The sequence below is a fragment of the Narcine bancroftii genome, chromosome 5, assembly GCF_036971445.1.
Source record: "Narcine bancroftii isolate sNarBan1 chromosome 5, sNarBan1.hap1, whole genome shotgun sequence".
In the NCBI taxonomy this organism is placed as follows: domain Eukaryota; kingdom Metazoa; phylum Chordata; class Chondrichthyes; order Torpediniformes; family Narcinidae; genus Narcine; species Narcine bancroftii.
Genome location: NC_091473.1, coordinates 14,971,463 through 14,988,383, shown reverse-complemented (window position 1 = coordinate 14,988,383; position 16,921 = coordinate 14,971,463). Strand labels below are relative to the sequence as shown.

Here is a 16,921-nt window from a genome sequence, read left to right as displayed (position 1 = left end):
CCTTCTACCCTCCTGTATCTCTTTTTACACCCTGCATTTGTAACACTTTACCCTGCATTTGTTGACTTTAATGCTACACCCTGCACTTTTGTTTAATTTTGAATTACCTGCTCTCTTTAAGCATAGGTTGATGTGCCTGGATAGCACACAAAACAAAGCTTTTCAATGTAGCTCTGTGCGCATGAAAATAAATGACCCATTTCCTATTTTATAACTTGTTTTATACAGCCTTGATTTGTGGCTGATGTTGATGAGGAAGTGGAAGGTGATATACATGACGCCAGTACCTAATTATCATTAAATTTAGCTGGAAAGTGATGCTGGAACAGCATCAGGTGAGAAGAATTGGTCAGGATCCTTTAATATCATGACTTCCTAGATGTGATTAATCCTGTGTAACAGGGTTCAGGAATTCAATCAATCGAGTGTAGCAGATTCAGCGTAATAAATGAAGATTTATGGAACCAACATAAATGTCTCAACACCATTGATTTTTGTTGTGGATCCAGTACAATTAAAGGTTACTTGAACGTGGAATGAACTAAAAGAATCGTGAACAATGCATCTCCTTTAACTGACTTTAGAATTGGTAGACAAGCAACAAAAAAGGAAAAACTAGTGAGAATTTCTGTCTCTGGTTGTTACCCAGATATCTTGTAGAATTATGCATGAGGATTATAATAGATTAGAGTCAGTTGGTTGTGTTTCTGTATGTTGAACCATTACCAAATCTTCCGGTAGGTTGGCTGCCATGTGTTCAGACCATGGGGGTGTGTGCTGGGTGAAGGGGACACGAGTGTAATGGACTGAGTGGGAATTTATAGAATGAGAAATTGCTAACAGAGTAAACAAAATACTAAAATGCTTGAAAAGGAGGAAGTTAATAAATGAACAAGAGGTAAACATTGGAGGAATGTTGCAAGGGAATTGTGAAAAGAGGCATTTGTTGATATCTCATTTCTGAGTCCAGAGTAAACAGTATTAGGGTCCACCAGGATAGCAGCATCAATGATTCTTAAGCTGAACAAAATGAAGTATCTCTTTGTATTGGTGTTCATTTTCAGTAACAAACTTGTGGTCGGTAAGTAGCACCTCAGGAATTCAATTAATAGCGAATGTTTAAATACTGTGAAGAGTGGTCAGACAACAATGCCTTCCTTTGATTCGTCTGTGTTAAATAACTTTTCTCTGCTCTTGATTTTAGCAAGTGTTTTGCACCAAAGTGACTTGGAACTTGATCTGACTTCTGTACATAGTCTTTCTTTGAGTTAAGTTTGAGTCCAACCCTCTCCAAGCCTTCATTGCTTTACATGTTACTCGAAACTACAACTTTTAAATCAAATGTTCCCTATATATTGGACTAATATATGTGGTTGAAATCCTTTAACTTTTGCGAGTCTCTGAGGGAAAATGAAAGGCTGCTATGGAATCTTTGGGGCTCAAAAAATCAGCCATTCTTTTTCTCCCTTTGATGCTGATCGACTCACTGAGTTCCTCAGTAGAGTTTGTTCAGTGGTCAGTAAATGTGGCATCTTTATCTTCTCGTAGTACCATTGTTCATTTCAGCTCCACTGAACCCATAGCTCCTCATATACATTGCCCTCCATAAAGTTTGGGACCAAAACACTTTTTTCCTTTATTTTCCCTTGTTCTCCACAGTTTTAAATTTGTAATCAAATAATTCACATGTTATTAATGTGCACATACCAGATTTTATTCAAGGTTATTTGTATATATTTTGGTTTAACCATGTTGAAATTACAGCACTTTTTATACAGTCTCCATTCTCTCAGGGCACCATAATGTTTGGGACATTTGGTTTCATAAGTGATTACTTGGGTTAATTGTTTCATTGAAGCAGGTATAAGAGAGCTTGGCTTGCTTCTAAGCTTTTAATCACCTTTGGAGTCTCTGGTTGCCATTTTTCAACATGAAGATCAAAGTTGTGCCAATGAAAGTCAAAAAAACCATTGAGGCTGAAAAACAAGAATAAAACAATAAGTGCCTTCGCCCAAACCTGAGGATGACCAAAATCAACAGTTTGAACATCATTAAGAAGGAAGAACGTACTGGTGAGCTCAGTAACCACAAAGGGACTGGAATTTCAAGAGTGACATGATGACAGAAGAGTTCTCATTACAATGAACACAAATCCTCAAATGTACATCTGACAGATCAGAAACACTCTTCAGGAGGCACGTGTGGATGTGTTAATGACTACTGTCTGCAGAAGACTTCATAAATAGAAATACAGAGGCTACATTGTAAGATGCAAACCATTATTTAGCCACAGAGAGAGGTTGGCAAGATTACAGCTTGCCAAGAAGTATTTAAAAAAGCCTGCAGAATTCTGGAAAAAGGCCATTGGACAGATAAAACCAAGGTTAACCTGTATCAGAGTGATGGCAAGAGCAAAGTGTGGAGGCATAAGCCAACTGCCCAAGATCCAAAGCTTACCATCTTTGCCATGGTTTGCATCTTGTAGTGAAGTCTTCTGCGGATGGTAGTCATTGCCTCCTGAAGAGTTTTTTTGATCTGTTGTACGTACTTTTGGAGATTTTTCTTCATTATGATGAGAATTCTTCTGCCATCAGCAGTTGAGACCTTCCTTGTAATACCAGTCCCTTTGTGGTTACTGAGCTCACCAGTTCGTTCTTTCTACTTAATGATGTTCCAAACTAGATTTTGGTAATCCTAAGGTTTGGGCGATGTCTCTTACTGCTTTATTCTTGTTTTTCAGCTTCTTTGACTTTCATTGGCTCCACTCAGATCTTCATGTTGAAAAATGGCAACTACAGACTCAAAAGCAAACCTAGCTCTCTTATACCTTAAAAACATCAAGATTGTTAAGTCCCTGGGACTGGATGCGATATACCCCAGGTTGCTGTGGGAAGTAAGGGAAGAGATAGCTAGAGCAGTAGCTATGATCTTTGTCACTTTTCTGATCACAGGGGAGGTGCCGAAGAATTGGAGAATGGGAAATGTCCCTTTGTTTAAAAAAGGTAATAAGGAGAATCCTAGGAATTAATGGTCAATGGTGTGCAAACTACTGGAGAGGATTCTTAAGGATAGGATCTATGAGCATTTGAAGAAGCAGTCCACTCAAGGATAGTCAATATGACTTTATGAAGGGAAGGTCATGCCTCACGAGCCTAATTGAATTTTTTGAGGAGGTAACAAAAGAAATTGATTAGGGTAGAGTGGTAGATATGGTCTACATGGGTTTTAGCAAGGCATTTGACAAGATCCCAATGAGAGGCTCATTCAGAATGTCTTGAGACATGGGATCATGAGAAATTGGCTTGCAAGTAGTGGAAGGAAATAATTCTCCATGGAGATCAGTGACTAGTTGAGTACCACAAGGATCTGTTCTTGGACAGTTTGTAACTTTTATAAATGACCTGGATAAAGAGGTGGAAGGATGGGTCAGTAAGTTTGCAGATGATATGAAGGTTGAAGGAGTTGTGGATGGAGCTGAAGGTTGTTGAAGGTTACAAGAGGATACAGAGTTGGGGGGAGGAGTGACAGATGGAGTTCAATCTGGATTAAGTGTGAGGTGATGCGTTTTAGAAGGACAAACAAAAAGGCTGAGTACAGAGTTAATGGTCAGTTACTTAAAAGTGTGGATGAACAGGGACCTTGAGTTCCAAATCCATGCATTCCTCAAGGTTGCCACACAGGTTAATAGGATAGTTAATAAGGTCTATGAGATGCTGGGCTTCATTAATGGGGGATTGAGTTCAAGAGCAGAGAGGTCATGTTACAACTCTACAAATCTCTGGTGAGACCACACTTTGTATTCTGTTCAGTTCTGGTCACCCCATAATAGGAAGGAAGTGGAAGCTATGGAGAGGGTGTAGAAGAGATTTACCAGTATGTTACCTGGATTGGAAAATAAGTCTTAAGGTTAGCAGAGCTGGGACTTTTCTCTTTGAAATGTAGAAGGATGATAGGAGACTTAATAGAGGTCTACAAGATTCTGAGAGGCATAGGTAGGGTGGACAACTAGTGCCTGTTTCCCACGGCAGGAACAGCAAACACCAGAGGACATGTACAAAGTGAAGGGAGGGGAGTTTAGGGGAGACATCAGTATAAGTTTTTTTATACAGAGTTATGGGTGCCTGGAATGCCTTGCCAGGGATGGTAGTGGAGGCTGAAACATTAGGGACATTTAAGAGACTCTTAGATAGGCACATGGATGAAGAGGGTTTAGTACTATTTTTAATGAATATATGGGTCGGCACAACATCGTGGGCTGAAGGGCCTTTACTGTGCTGTAGTTTTCTGTATTCTTTTCACCTGGACCAATGAAGCAATTAGACATACTCACAAACACCTGTGAATCCAAATGTCCCAAACATTATGGTGTCCTGAAATGAGGGTAAGGTGTATAAAAAGTGCTGTAATTTCTACATGGTCAAACCAAAATGTATAAAATAACCTTAAGTAAAATCTAGAATGTGAATTGTTTGATTGTGGCAGCACACCATTAGGCAGGCAAACAGGCCCTGCTTGTAATCCACGCGGCGGGGCAGCCAGCCAAAATGGTGCCGTTGAGGGTTTCCCCTTCTTCTCAGCTCAGAAGCACGCGCTGGGGGACCACGTGATGCCCGAAGACGTTGGCGCCCCCCAGCACGGTTCTCAGCCAGGTCCGGGCTGGGAGTATGTCCAGCCCAGCAGCCTGCAATAAATCAGTTCTGCTCACTGAGCTCAACCCATTTGGTTGTGTGTTCTTTCAGTAGCAGTGTAGCTTCTGCTAGAATTGGTGACCCTGACTCGTTCAAACGTCTTTGAACCCGATGGAGCTAATGGATGAGATGCTCGCACTCATGAGTGATCACACCAACTGCCCTCTCTTTGAGCACATTTTCCTCGACCATTTGCTCGAGGACATCTGGCCGTTACTGGCCCAAGAGAGCTTTACCGATCCGAAGAAGGTCACTCAGAAAGCCCAAGAGCTATGCCTCGAGCGATTCAGGGAGGGCTCGGAGGTCCAGCAGGTCACAAGGTACGGGCATGACCATGCCAAGCCCGCCCCTAGCACTGCGGTAGAGCATCCAGCCACTGCAGGGGCCACCAAGAGCATAACCAGGGGCACGGCATTCGCTCCAGGCCTCTGTTTCTACTACCAACTCTGGGGAGCCAAGGCTCGGAAGTGTCGTCAACCCTGCTCGTTCCAGGGAAACGAGCAGGCCGGCCGCTATTAATGGCTGCGGCGGCTGGCCAAGGACACAGCCTTCTCTATCTGTGGCTCTCAGTCAGTGGCCGACGTTTCCTCGTCGACACTGGGGCCCAGATCAGTGTCATTCTGGCCACGGCCATCGAGTCCAGGAACCGGCCTCGAGGACCTCCCCTCCGTGGGGCCAATGCAAAGGAGATCTGGATGTATGGAGACAAGACCATCCACTTCCAGATCAGAATTTAAAACTGTGGAGCACAGGCAAATAAAGGAAAAAAAGTGTTTTTGTCCCAAACATTATGGAGGACATTGTAGTTTTAACAGTGATAATATTGGGCAATATACTGCATTTCTCTCAATAACTAGCATTTTAATAATTAATATACATATATTAATAATAGCACTGAATCATATATATGTATATGAACATGCTAAATGCCATTATTTTTACAAGAGCCACACACCAAGATTTACAAAGATCGCGAACCATTTAGGAGGACATTAGCAGCATTTCCATTGCACCATGCCCTGTCCGAAGTCCATCAATCTTTTTTTAACAGGTTGTCATAAGGAATGTGTATTGGCAAGATGCATGAGACAAACAATGGGGAGGAGAGATCCTCAGTTAGACCTTGTATGTGAAAAATGGGAGAAAGAGGAAAGGGAGCACGATGGTTGATTTTTATCACCTATTTTCCTGCTGTTCCCACTGACTCTGAGTGGAGGAAAATGCAATGTACAATTCAGCTTGCTGAGAGAAAGTTGTTTTGAATGAGGTCTGTTTGCTTTAGGCCAAAGTCTATGTTTTCAGGCTCATCCTTGGTCAATCATAGTTCAATTATTGATTCAGGTGGAATGACTAATGTGTGCTTGTTGGATGGGGATGGAGAGGCAGAGGTAAAGGCTACGAGAAATTCGTGTGACTATCTGGCAATGGCTAGTGTCATTGCAAATACTATTTGTGAAGAACAACTTGATATTTATAAAACTTCTGTAGCTTGGCAAAATCTGTCAAGGCACTGCATGATGCATTAGGGAACTCAAACTGGAATAAGATATTTTAAGGTGTAAAAGAAAAGTTAGTAGAACTCAGAACGGTTGGCAGAGCAATTAGTGCAATGTTATTCTCCCTGTGGGTTTCTTCTTGGTGCTCTGGTTTCCTCCCACCTCCAAACATATGGGGTTAGTTGATTAATTGCATGTAAATGAGCATCATAGGTTTCATGGGCCGAAAGGATCTTCCACTGTGTTGTCCTTAAACTAAAAGAATACTGATTCTTTTGGGGAAGGGGGGGGGGGGGGTGGGTGAGGCCAGCATGAGCTGAATGAGCTGTCCATGGGCAGGACTGGGGGTGATGATCTTGCTGATACTGTTGGAGAAGGTTTTGGTTCAATGTTAGGGAGGTAGCAACATATTCAGGGAGAAGAGGATGACGAACAGGAGAGGAAAGAAGGGAAAAGCACAAGCAAAAGACAGGGTGATAAGCAAATGGAGTCTCAGCAAAATGATACTAATGGGCAAAGAATGTTAAAAAGTCTTCGTGTGTTAGTAGACAAGTTCAAGTTTATTTATCATCTGATTGTACAACCCAACGAAACACTGTTCATGGGTCCTCCGTGCAAAACAGTGCAAACACGTGTACAATCATAACACACAGAGAGACAAATGATGTATGTACATATCATTATTAAAATAAATATTATTGTTAAATAAATAGTAGAGGGTTGTATGAACAGTTCATTAGTCATTCAGCTTTCTCACTGCCCGTGAGAAGAAGCTATTTCTCAGCCTGGTGGTTCTGGTTCTGATACTCCTCAATCTCTTTCCAGATGGGAGTAGCTGGAAGATGCTGTGTGTGGGTTGGTAGGGGTCCTCATTGATGTTGCAAGGCCTCTTCAGACAATGATCCTGGTAGATCGGTGGGGGAGGGAGATCCCATTGATCCTCTCTGCCGCTCTTATGGTCCTGTGGATTGACCTACGATCTGATGCTCTACAGCAGGGCAGGATACTCACAATAGAATTCCTGTATAAGGTGGACAGGTTGGTTGCTGGTAGCCTTGCTCTTCTCAGAAAGAGCAATTGCTGTTGCACCTTCCTGACAGATGAGGAAATGTACGTCTCCAGAATAGGTCACTTCTTAAGTGGACTCCGAGGACTTAGTGTTCTCTACTCTTCCCACTATCGTTATTAATGTGTAGTGGAAGGTAGTCCTCCCTGATCCTCCTGAAATCCACAATCGCCTTGTCTACATTGAGACTCGACTTTAACAACACAGTGCTGGAGAAACTCAGCAGGTCAAACAGTGTATTTTGAATAACAAAGATAAAGAATCATAATCAACATTTTAGGCTTGAGCCCTTCATCAAGATATAAGCAAAATGATATTTTGTGTATTTAATTCAATCACAATTTCTGCAAACTTTCATGGTTTACTCCTGCCATAGGCTAAGGAACAGCTTCTTCCCACAGGCAGTGAGAGCGACAGTAGAAGAACTGCTCACACGAACCATCCCAGACTCTCATTTGTACAAAATATTTATTTATTTGATTTATAGATAAAATATTTGTCCTGTATATGTATTATTTGTCTGTATGTGTGTTATATCTGGTGGTGTGTCTGCATGTTTTACACCGAGGACCAGAGAATATGGCTTCATTGGGTTGTACATGTACAATCAGATGACAATAAACAAGACTTGACTTGATCTTGCTCGCATCTTGATGAAGGGCTCAAGCCCAAAATATTGGTTATGTATCTTGATCTTTGCTATATTAAGAACTCTGCTCAGTTGAGTTTATCAGACATTGTATTTTTATTTCAATCACGGTGTTTGCAGAGTTTCGTGTTTTACCCCTTTAGACTCAGGCTATTATTCTCGCACCATTTCATGAGATTTTCCACTTCTCTGAAGTATGACTCATCATTCTTGGTTATGAGCCTATCTGCTGTTGTGTCTTCTGCAAACTTGATGACTCTATTGGGAGTGTTGCATTCATGATCAGTAGTGTGAGCAGGAGTGGGCTGAGCACACAGCCCTGAGGTGCACCAGTGTTCAGCGTGATGGTGCTTGATGTTCTGCTGCTCACCCAGACAGACTGTGGTCAATCCATTAGGAAGTCCAGAATCCAGTTATAGAGAGGGGTTTTGAGTCCCACTGAAGACAGCTTCTCCATGATCCTCTGGGGAATGATCATATTAAAAGCCAAGCTAAAGTCAATGAGGCATCATTCACCAGGTGGGACAGGGCAGAGTGGAGGAACAAAGCCATGGTATCATCATTGTAACAGTTTCTTCTGTAGGTGAATTGAAATGGGTCCAGTATCTCTGGGAAGTGCACTTGGATGAGTTCCATCATCAGGCGCTCAAAGCAGTTCATAATGGTGGAGGACAGTGCTACTGGATCGTAATCACTGATGCCTGTTACTCTTGCCCTCTTTGGTATTGGGAAAATAGTTAATTGGTCTGCACAGTCCTTCGGTACCCGACCAGGAATGTTAGCTGATCCTGCTGCCTTGTGTAGATTCACATTAGATAAGTTTCTCCTCACCTCCACCGCATTTATGCAAGGGGCCTGTTCATCGGGGGAGATGATGTCAGCCTGTTCTTCTCGACACACTATACGTAGTAGATGTTCAGTCTGTCTGGAAAGGAGATGTTGTTGTCTTTGACTTGCAAGGTGGTCTTGTGGTCTGTTATAGTTTTGATCCCTTCCACATGCACCTTGTGTAGTTGATGTCGCACAGCTGTCAAGGGATCTTCTGTGTGTGCCCACTCTTTGCCTTCCAATTGACCTTAGCACCATCTTGTCTCTTGGTCTGATGGCAGCATCACAAGTCTGAAAATTGCATGGACCTCTGTATCCAACCATGGTTTCTGGTTAGCTCTGGTTGAGTAGGATTTGATCTCAATGACAACCTTGATGCACTTGATAATGCAGTCAGAGACTGAGTTCATGTACTCCTTGATGTTTACATGGCTGTTGTAGGTGGCCACCTCCCTGAAACTGCTCCAATCCGTAGTCTCAAAGCAGTCCTATAATGTCGCTGAGCGCCTTCATACTGTTCGCAGCAATGGTGGGGATATTTCAATGGCTAATCAATATAATTCCATTCCCCAATCCCATGCCGACATGTCTGTTCATGGCCTCATGAACTGCCAAACTGAGGCCACCCATAAATTAGATCTACTAATATTCCATCTGGGCATTCTCTAACCAAATGCCATTCACATTGACTATTCTGGTTTCCATTGGGCCACTCCCCTGTTTCCCTGTCTTCCCCATGCCTCGGGCTCCTTTCCTCCATCTCTCCACTCCTTCCCTCTCCCTTCAGAGAGTGATCCCCTCCACCTATCACTTCTCAGCTTTTCACTCTTGTGGCCTCCCACCCATATCCACCTTTGGGCCTGTGCTCCTCCCCATCATTTTATTCAGGTGCCTGCCTGCATTTTGCTCATACCTTAATGAGGGACTGTGGACCAAAACATTGATTATGATTCTTATCTTTGCTATATGAAGAATATTGCTGAGTTTCACCAGCAATTTTGTACATTATACACTTTGAAGAGTCAATTCCACTGGGTCGTAGACTATCCTAGCAGAATTTGAAATAGTACATAGAATATAGAGAAGTATAGCGCAGGAACATGCTCTTTGGCCCAAATTAAATTATGCTGCTATGTAGGAATATTCATGAGACTATCTAGACTGTAGAGCCTCTTAAATGCTATTATTATTTCTGCTTCCACTATCCCGGCAGCCTATTCCATGTATCCACCAGTGTCTGTGTGGAAAAACCTACCCTTCACTTCATTTTAAATGTATGTCCTCAGGTATTTGACAATTTTACCCTGGGATAAAGATTCTGATTGTTTTCCCCCTCTATTGCCTCTCAAAATATTGTAAGCTTCAGTCAGGTCCCACTTTAGCCTCCATCACCCCAGACAAAACAATCCAAGATTGTTCAATCTCTCCCCATATCCTTTAATCCTGGCAGCATTCTTCTAGATTGTGTTGGGCCTCACTCTGGCAGTTGTGAAGGCTGAGGACAGACAAATCAGTGAGAAAATGGGAAGGAAAGTTGAAATGGCAAGCAGCTGGGAGCTCTGGATGCCCATTGTGGATAGAGTGGAGATGCTCCATAAACCAGCCCCCTCGGCTGTGCTTGGTCTTGCTGATGTAGTGGAGGTCACATCAGGAGATCGGAGGAGGTGCATGCAGATCTTTGTCTCATCTGAAAGTGCTGGCATCAGAAGTAGAGGAATTGCTGAACATTTATTAAAGATATAGCAGCAAAGCATTTGGGAATTGAGGATGAAATCATTGACAAATTTACTAGGTATTTATGAGGATGTAACTAGTTGAGTGGATGTTGGAGAACCAATGAATGTGATTTATTTAGACTTTCAGAAAGAAGGAATAGGAATAAATGAATCTTTTGATGGGTGCCAGGCAGTGTGTAATAGGTATTGCAGAGGTCAGTGCTTGGACTCCAGTTATTCTCAATATCTATTAATGATGCAGATGAGGAAATATCTCCATGTTTGTCAAGTGCATAAAACTGAGGAGGATGCAGAAAAGGCTAACCTGGGCAGGTTGAGTGATTGAGTGAGCAAATGCAGGGCAATTGCAGTTTAATGTGGATAAACGTTAGAAGGAGGTGCAATGAGAATCGATCTTAGTCCTTTATTTTTGAATATTTTATTTAACAATTTTAAACCACAACTGTAAATACATTTATTTCAATAAAAAGCTTCAAAAGTTATGCATGTGGTATACAAAATCTCTCCCCTCCCCCTCCATCCCCAAACCCCCAAAAAAATAAAAAGAAAAAGAAACAGAAATAGAAGAAAGAAAAACTGGAGAATGTTTAAAAAAAAAAGAACTATTTAACATAAGAGTTTTTAACAATGTAATGATGCTGGAGCTTACCAATGGATGGGGTCTCCAGAGAGTCTGTTAAACATTCAAACCCACATTTTGCAAATATGGATGCCGTATTTTCCAAAATATCTGATATTTATTTTGTAAATTGTAAGTAATCTTCACAAGTGGAATTCAGCTTCAAAGTTCTGCATGTCATTTCTCCATCCCTAAATCTGTAGCTGATTTCCAAGTAATAGCTATACACTTCCTAGAAACTGCTAAAGCAATTTGTATAAATTCAATTTGATACATAGTTAATATTAATTTAGGTCTTATAGTTCTAATATTGCCCAATAAAAATGGCATCGGATCCTGCGGGAACTTAGTCTCCGTTATTCGTTCCATAGAATTTCCAACCAAAAGTGTTTAACTTTAGGACACTCACAAGTAGAATGCAGATATGGTCCAAGTTCTTGACCACATCTAGAACATAAATCTGATAGTATTGGGTTCAATTTTAAATTTCTTTTGAGGAGTTAAGTATAACTGATGCGAAAATTTATATCGAACCAACCTATATCTAACATTATTAACCTTTGTCATATTATCTTTTCATAGTTGCATCCAATTTTTTCATCTATTCAAATCTGCTTCCCATCTTAATCTCAATTTATGTACCCCAAATTGATCTCAGTCCTGATGAAGAGTTTCAACTCAAAACATTGGCCACTGTTTTTCTCCCGATGATGGCGCTTGACCTGGTGAGTTCCTTCCATAGATTATGTTTGGCATCGGATCTCCTGTGTGACTGCAATGAGATCTCAGTGACCTTCCACACCAGTTGATGAGGGGAAGCATGCAGATGCACATCCAGTAGCAGTAATGAAGGCAAACACTGTAAATGTCTTAATCTGACAACCATGGTAAGTCATGTGAGGGCCAACTGCATGAAGGTAGTCGACATGATAAAGGACCCCCATCATTTTTGTCACCACCTCTTCTCTCTGCCGGAAGAAGTACATAAGCCTTTATATAACTGTAGTAGGATCAGTCAAAGTATTCCTGCAATAAAAACTCACCTTTCTTTGGTGTCAGCCTGTTCTTCTCGACACACTATACGTCTGTCTGGAAAGGAGATGTTGTTGTCTTTGACTTGCAAGGTGGTCTTGTGGTCTGTTATAGTTTTGATCCCTTCCACATGCGCCTTGTGTAGTTAATGTCGCACAGCTGTCGAGGGATCTTCTGTGTGTTCCCACTCTTTGCCTTCCAATTGACCTTAGCACCATCTTGTCTTTTGGTCTGATGGCAGCATCACAAGTCTGAAAATTGCATGGACCTCAGAGGTTCAGTGGAAATCAGTTATATTGCTGTGTAACATGGTAAAATAGTGAAATAAAATAATCCAACACTTCTAGGTTCAAGGACAGTTTTTTATCCTACAGTTATCAGGCTCTTGAACCTACCTATACTACTCTAAACAAACTATTCTGGGACCACTAAAAGACCTATCTGCACTATTGAAACATGACTTTTATTTCTTGTACTAACTGCAATTGTAACTATTTATGTGTCTATCCTTTAATATTTATTCTCTCCCTTTCAGTTTAGTTATATTGTGTTAATGTAATGTATACTATTGTAGTTGGTGTGTCTTCCATGGATGTCTGGCTGAGGCAAGTAAGAATGTTGGTGCCTCTGTTTATTGTACATGCAAATTGTAATAAATTGCCCCATCACTCATCAAGGGATATGGGGTGAGTGCAGGAAAACAGTGCTGAGGTTAAAAAAAAATCAGATGTCATCTTATTAAATGTAGGGTGGGCCAAATGGCCTATTCCTGGTTACATTTTTTATGTTCTTTTAGACACAAGATTGTGGTCTTTCTTTTTTCCACCTTCATTTTCAGGTGATTTGTGAGTGTTTCTATTTGTAATTTAGTTAATGGCATTATCAGTATCCATGGCTTTCTATTGGTCCTGACATTTTCATTACCTGTGATCTGAGAAGAATGAATGAATGAATTATACAATCAATCAATCAAATAAATGGTTTATTGTCACATACAATAGTGCAATGTACAGATGCCATGAAACTCTTACCTGTTGGAGTTTCTGAGTTACGTAAAACACACTAACACAAATTGAGCATAATCGGGTCACCACAAAGAGAAACAAAAGATTATATTTGTAAAAGGAAGTGAAAATAAAAATGATAAGCATTGGTAATTGACTCGTAGTGTGAAATTCTGTTCTGTAATACAGTGGTCTTACACGCTGCTGAAGATCCAGCTGCGCTGGGTGGGTCACGTCTCCAGAATGGAGGACCATCGCCTTCCCCAGATCGTGTATGTGGCGAGCTCTCCACTGGCCACCATGACAGAGGTGCACCAAAGAAAAGGTACAAGGACTGCTTAAAGAAATCTCTTGGTGCCTGCCACATTGACCACCGCCAGTGGGCTGATATCGCCTCAAACCGTGCATCTTGGCGCCTCACAGTTTGGCGGGCAGCAACCTCCTTTGAAGAAGACCGCAGAGCCCACCTCACTGACAAAAGGCAAAGGAGGAAAAACCCAACACCCAACCCCAACCCACCAATTTTCCCCTGCAACTGCTGCAACCGTGTCTGCCTGTCCCGCATCGGACTTGTCAGCCACAAACGAGCCTGCAGCTGACGTGGACATTTACCCCCTCCATAAATCTTCGTCCGTGAAGCCAAGCCAAAGAAGAATACAGTGGTCTTGTAGCTGTGCTATGGTTTGTGTGTTATAATGAATTTCAGGAGTCTGTTAGCTGTTGGAATGTTCAAGCTCAAGTTTATTACATATTCCATCTGAGAAAACAGTTTCTGTAGACTAAGGTGCAAACACATCTACACACAATATACAGCACATAATAAATATGATATATATATATATAGATAACAACACACACATACATATGCATACAATCACACATGTATATATCACATACATGTATGTATATTCATGTGAATGTGTGTATGCATATATATGCACACAAATATATGATTAAAAATAAATATACTGTTTGTAAATATTTTAGAAAGATTTACTTGGTTATAGAACACAGTTCATCAATCTCACAGTCTGCGGAAATAAAGCTATTTCCCACCCTGGCAATCCTGTTCTTGATGCTCCTGATGGTTGTAGATACTGTGTGCCAGATGGAAAGGGTCTTATGTAATTTTCTGAGCACTATTTAATCATCAGTCCCAGTGAATGTCATCAAGAGAGGAAAGGAAGATGCCAGTGGCTGTTTTGATGATCCTCTGTATTGACTTCCAGTCTGGTGTTTTGCATCTTAACTCGCAATGATGCAGCCAGACAGGACATTCTCAATTGTACTCCTGTAAAACGTTATCAAGATGGTGGCTGGTAGCCTTGTCTTCCTCAGCCTCCTTAGGAAATGTGGACGCTGCTGTCAACAAGAAAGGATGATTCCAATTTCGAGCAGTGATGTTTCTTTCTCCCTTCAGCCCTTGACACAGTGTCTCCTTGCTTTGGTAAAGCTGAAGAGTAATGTAACACTTCTTTTCCAGGACAACGGAGCCCTCTGAATGACTACCACCGTTCCAAAGGAGTGCAGCTTCGGCTTGGATCTATTCGCATGGAGGCAGAACCTATGCCAGAGGAGCAATGTGCCAGCCGGTGTACCAGTAACCATCAATGCAGGTAGAGTCCTGTCCAGAAACAGAGTTAGTCATTCTCCAGTTCGCCAGTTCACTTTATGAAAAATATAGAATCCTCTGGAGATAGAGTTTCCAGCTTTTAGAATAGGGGTTTGGTTTTCTGGAAGCTGCTGGAGTTTTAAGAATTTCAGAGTTTGGAGCTCACCTTGGATGGATCTCAGCCAATAGGAATTGCATGTCTTCTAACCATGGTCAACTTTCAGGTCAAAGGGTCTTGCCCGTGGATCCATAGGATGGATGCAGGTTATGCCCAGCTGCAGAGGCTGCTTGGATTGGCATGGCCAATGTTTTTAGTGCCGTTGGCTTAAAATGCAAACATTTAGAGCCTTGAAAATATGATTGCACAACTTCTACCTTTGAGCTCAGCCAAAGTCTGAGTCAAATGCATTGTTGCTCATTTTATTCATGCATTCCTTGGGTTCCTGGTGTGGCAATGCCTCAAACTTAATATTCTGATCCTTCTTTCCTATATGTTCGCTGGTCTAACTGTTCTCTTTCCTGAGACATCCTAAAGTCTAGACACAAGATATTGCAGATGCTGAACTCCGGGGCAAAAAGCAATCCGCTGGAGGATTCTGTGCAGTTCTGGAGTGATGTAGAGGTTTTGGAAAAGGTTCAGAAAAGGTTTTCTCAAATGCCATCTGAATTAGAAAGAGAGGTTGGATAAACCAAGTGAGTTGGAGGCTAAGGGGTGACCTGATGGAAATTTATAAAATTATGAGAGTTATAGATTGGGTAGACAAAATCTTTTTCCCAAGGAAAGGATGTCAAGTATGAGAAGACATGCATTTAAGGTGAGGGTGGGACAGTTTAACAAAGACGTGTGGGACACAGTTAGTGTAGCAGTTAGTGCAACACTGTCACAGTGCCAATGCCCAGGGTTTGAATCCAGCATTGTCTATAAGAAGTTTGTACACTTTCCTCGTCTCTTCATAGTTTCTTCCAGGTGCTCCAGTTTCCTCCCACCTTTCAAAGCAATCCGGGGTTGTAGGTTAATTGGGTGTAATCGGACAGCATGGGCTCGTGGGCTGATTGGGCCTGTTACTGTACTGTATGTCTAAATTCAAACATATAACAAAGTAAATTTAAAAGTTTTGTTTACATACAGAGTTGTGGGAGCCTTGAACAGAAGTAATGGTGGAAGCAGATACAATAGTAGCATTAAAGAGGCTTCTCGAGCCAGCTATTCTCAATCTTTTTTTGGCTTTGGCTCCCCCTAGGACTCTTCTCAAAATTTGTGGGCACTCAAATTTTGGTTTCTTCTGTATTTTTCTCCTACCAACGACATAAAAAACATAAAAAATATTTGTTATGTGAGGTGAAAAGAAAACAAGGCATTTAGTTAAATGTGCTGTAGCCTCCAGGGTCTGCGTTGAGAATGGCTGTTCTAAACACACAAATATGCAGAGATCGAAGAATATGGGTCATATGCAGGCAGAAGAGCTTCACTTTAATTTGGGCTAAAGTGCTTGTTACTGGATTGTACTGTCCTTTGTTCTATTTTCTAATTCTGCAGTCAAGCAGCATCGATGGGTATGGAGTGGGAAGGAATTGTTGACCTTTCTGGGTCAAAATTCTTCATCAAAACCGAAAATCCTTGAACTTGCTGAGATCTTTGGTCCATTGGCAATTCATTCCTTTTTCTCACCAGTACTAGTGTGGTGTCCTTCGGCATCCAAAGCCATTAGATATGGACTTCCCTCTTCACGCTCCTCCTTTCTCCAAAATCTCCTGGATGATTTATTGAAAATTTGTTTGGGTGAATATTCTCCTGTAAAGAGGCAGATGCAACATTGACATTCAGAATGGAAAAGGAGAAGTTTCCAAGGCGATGAAGTAAGACCATGGCAGTGAGCATTGTTAACAAATGGCCTGCTCTGTCCAGATACAACTCACAAAAGAGCTGAAAAGTCTGGTAGGAAAAAAAAAGGTCTTTTCATCTTGTAATATTTCTGTGGACCTCCATTACAACTGTAGACTTTTGATTTCCAACCTTCAATCTGCATTTGGCATCACATGATGAGGAACAATTCATGGAAATCTTTCAGGGAACAAAACGGACACATCACCCAGTCTGGTTTGTAAGTGACTCCAGATCCTCATGTATTTCGTTGATTTTTAACAGCACTTTGAAATGGGCTGGCAGCGTGGGGTAGTTTGGAGTTTCCAG

The 16,921-nt window shown here is 41.5% G+C and overlaps 1 protein-coding gene across 2 annotated transcripts in view; it reads left to right on the top strand.

Annotated features, from left to right (window-relative positions):
- The first annotated feature begins 946 nt into the window (after positions 1 to 946).
- Positions 947 to 16,921, top strand: part of mst1 (macrophage stimulating 1) — a 68,389-nt gene continuing 52,414 nt past the window's right edge. For both annotated transcript variants that reach the window (XM_069936863.1, XM_069936862.1), the window contains exons 1-2: positions 947 to 1,081; positions 14,602 to 14,734. In XM_069936863.1, coding sequence (XP_069792964.1) covers positions 1,009 to 1,081; positions 14,602 to 14,734 — 206 coding nt within the window. In that variant the 5' untranslated portion in view covers positions 947 to 1,008. The remainder of the gene's footprint in view (positions 1,082 to 14,601; positions 14,735 to 16,921) is intronic.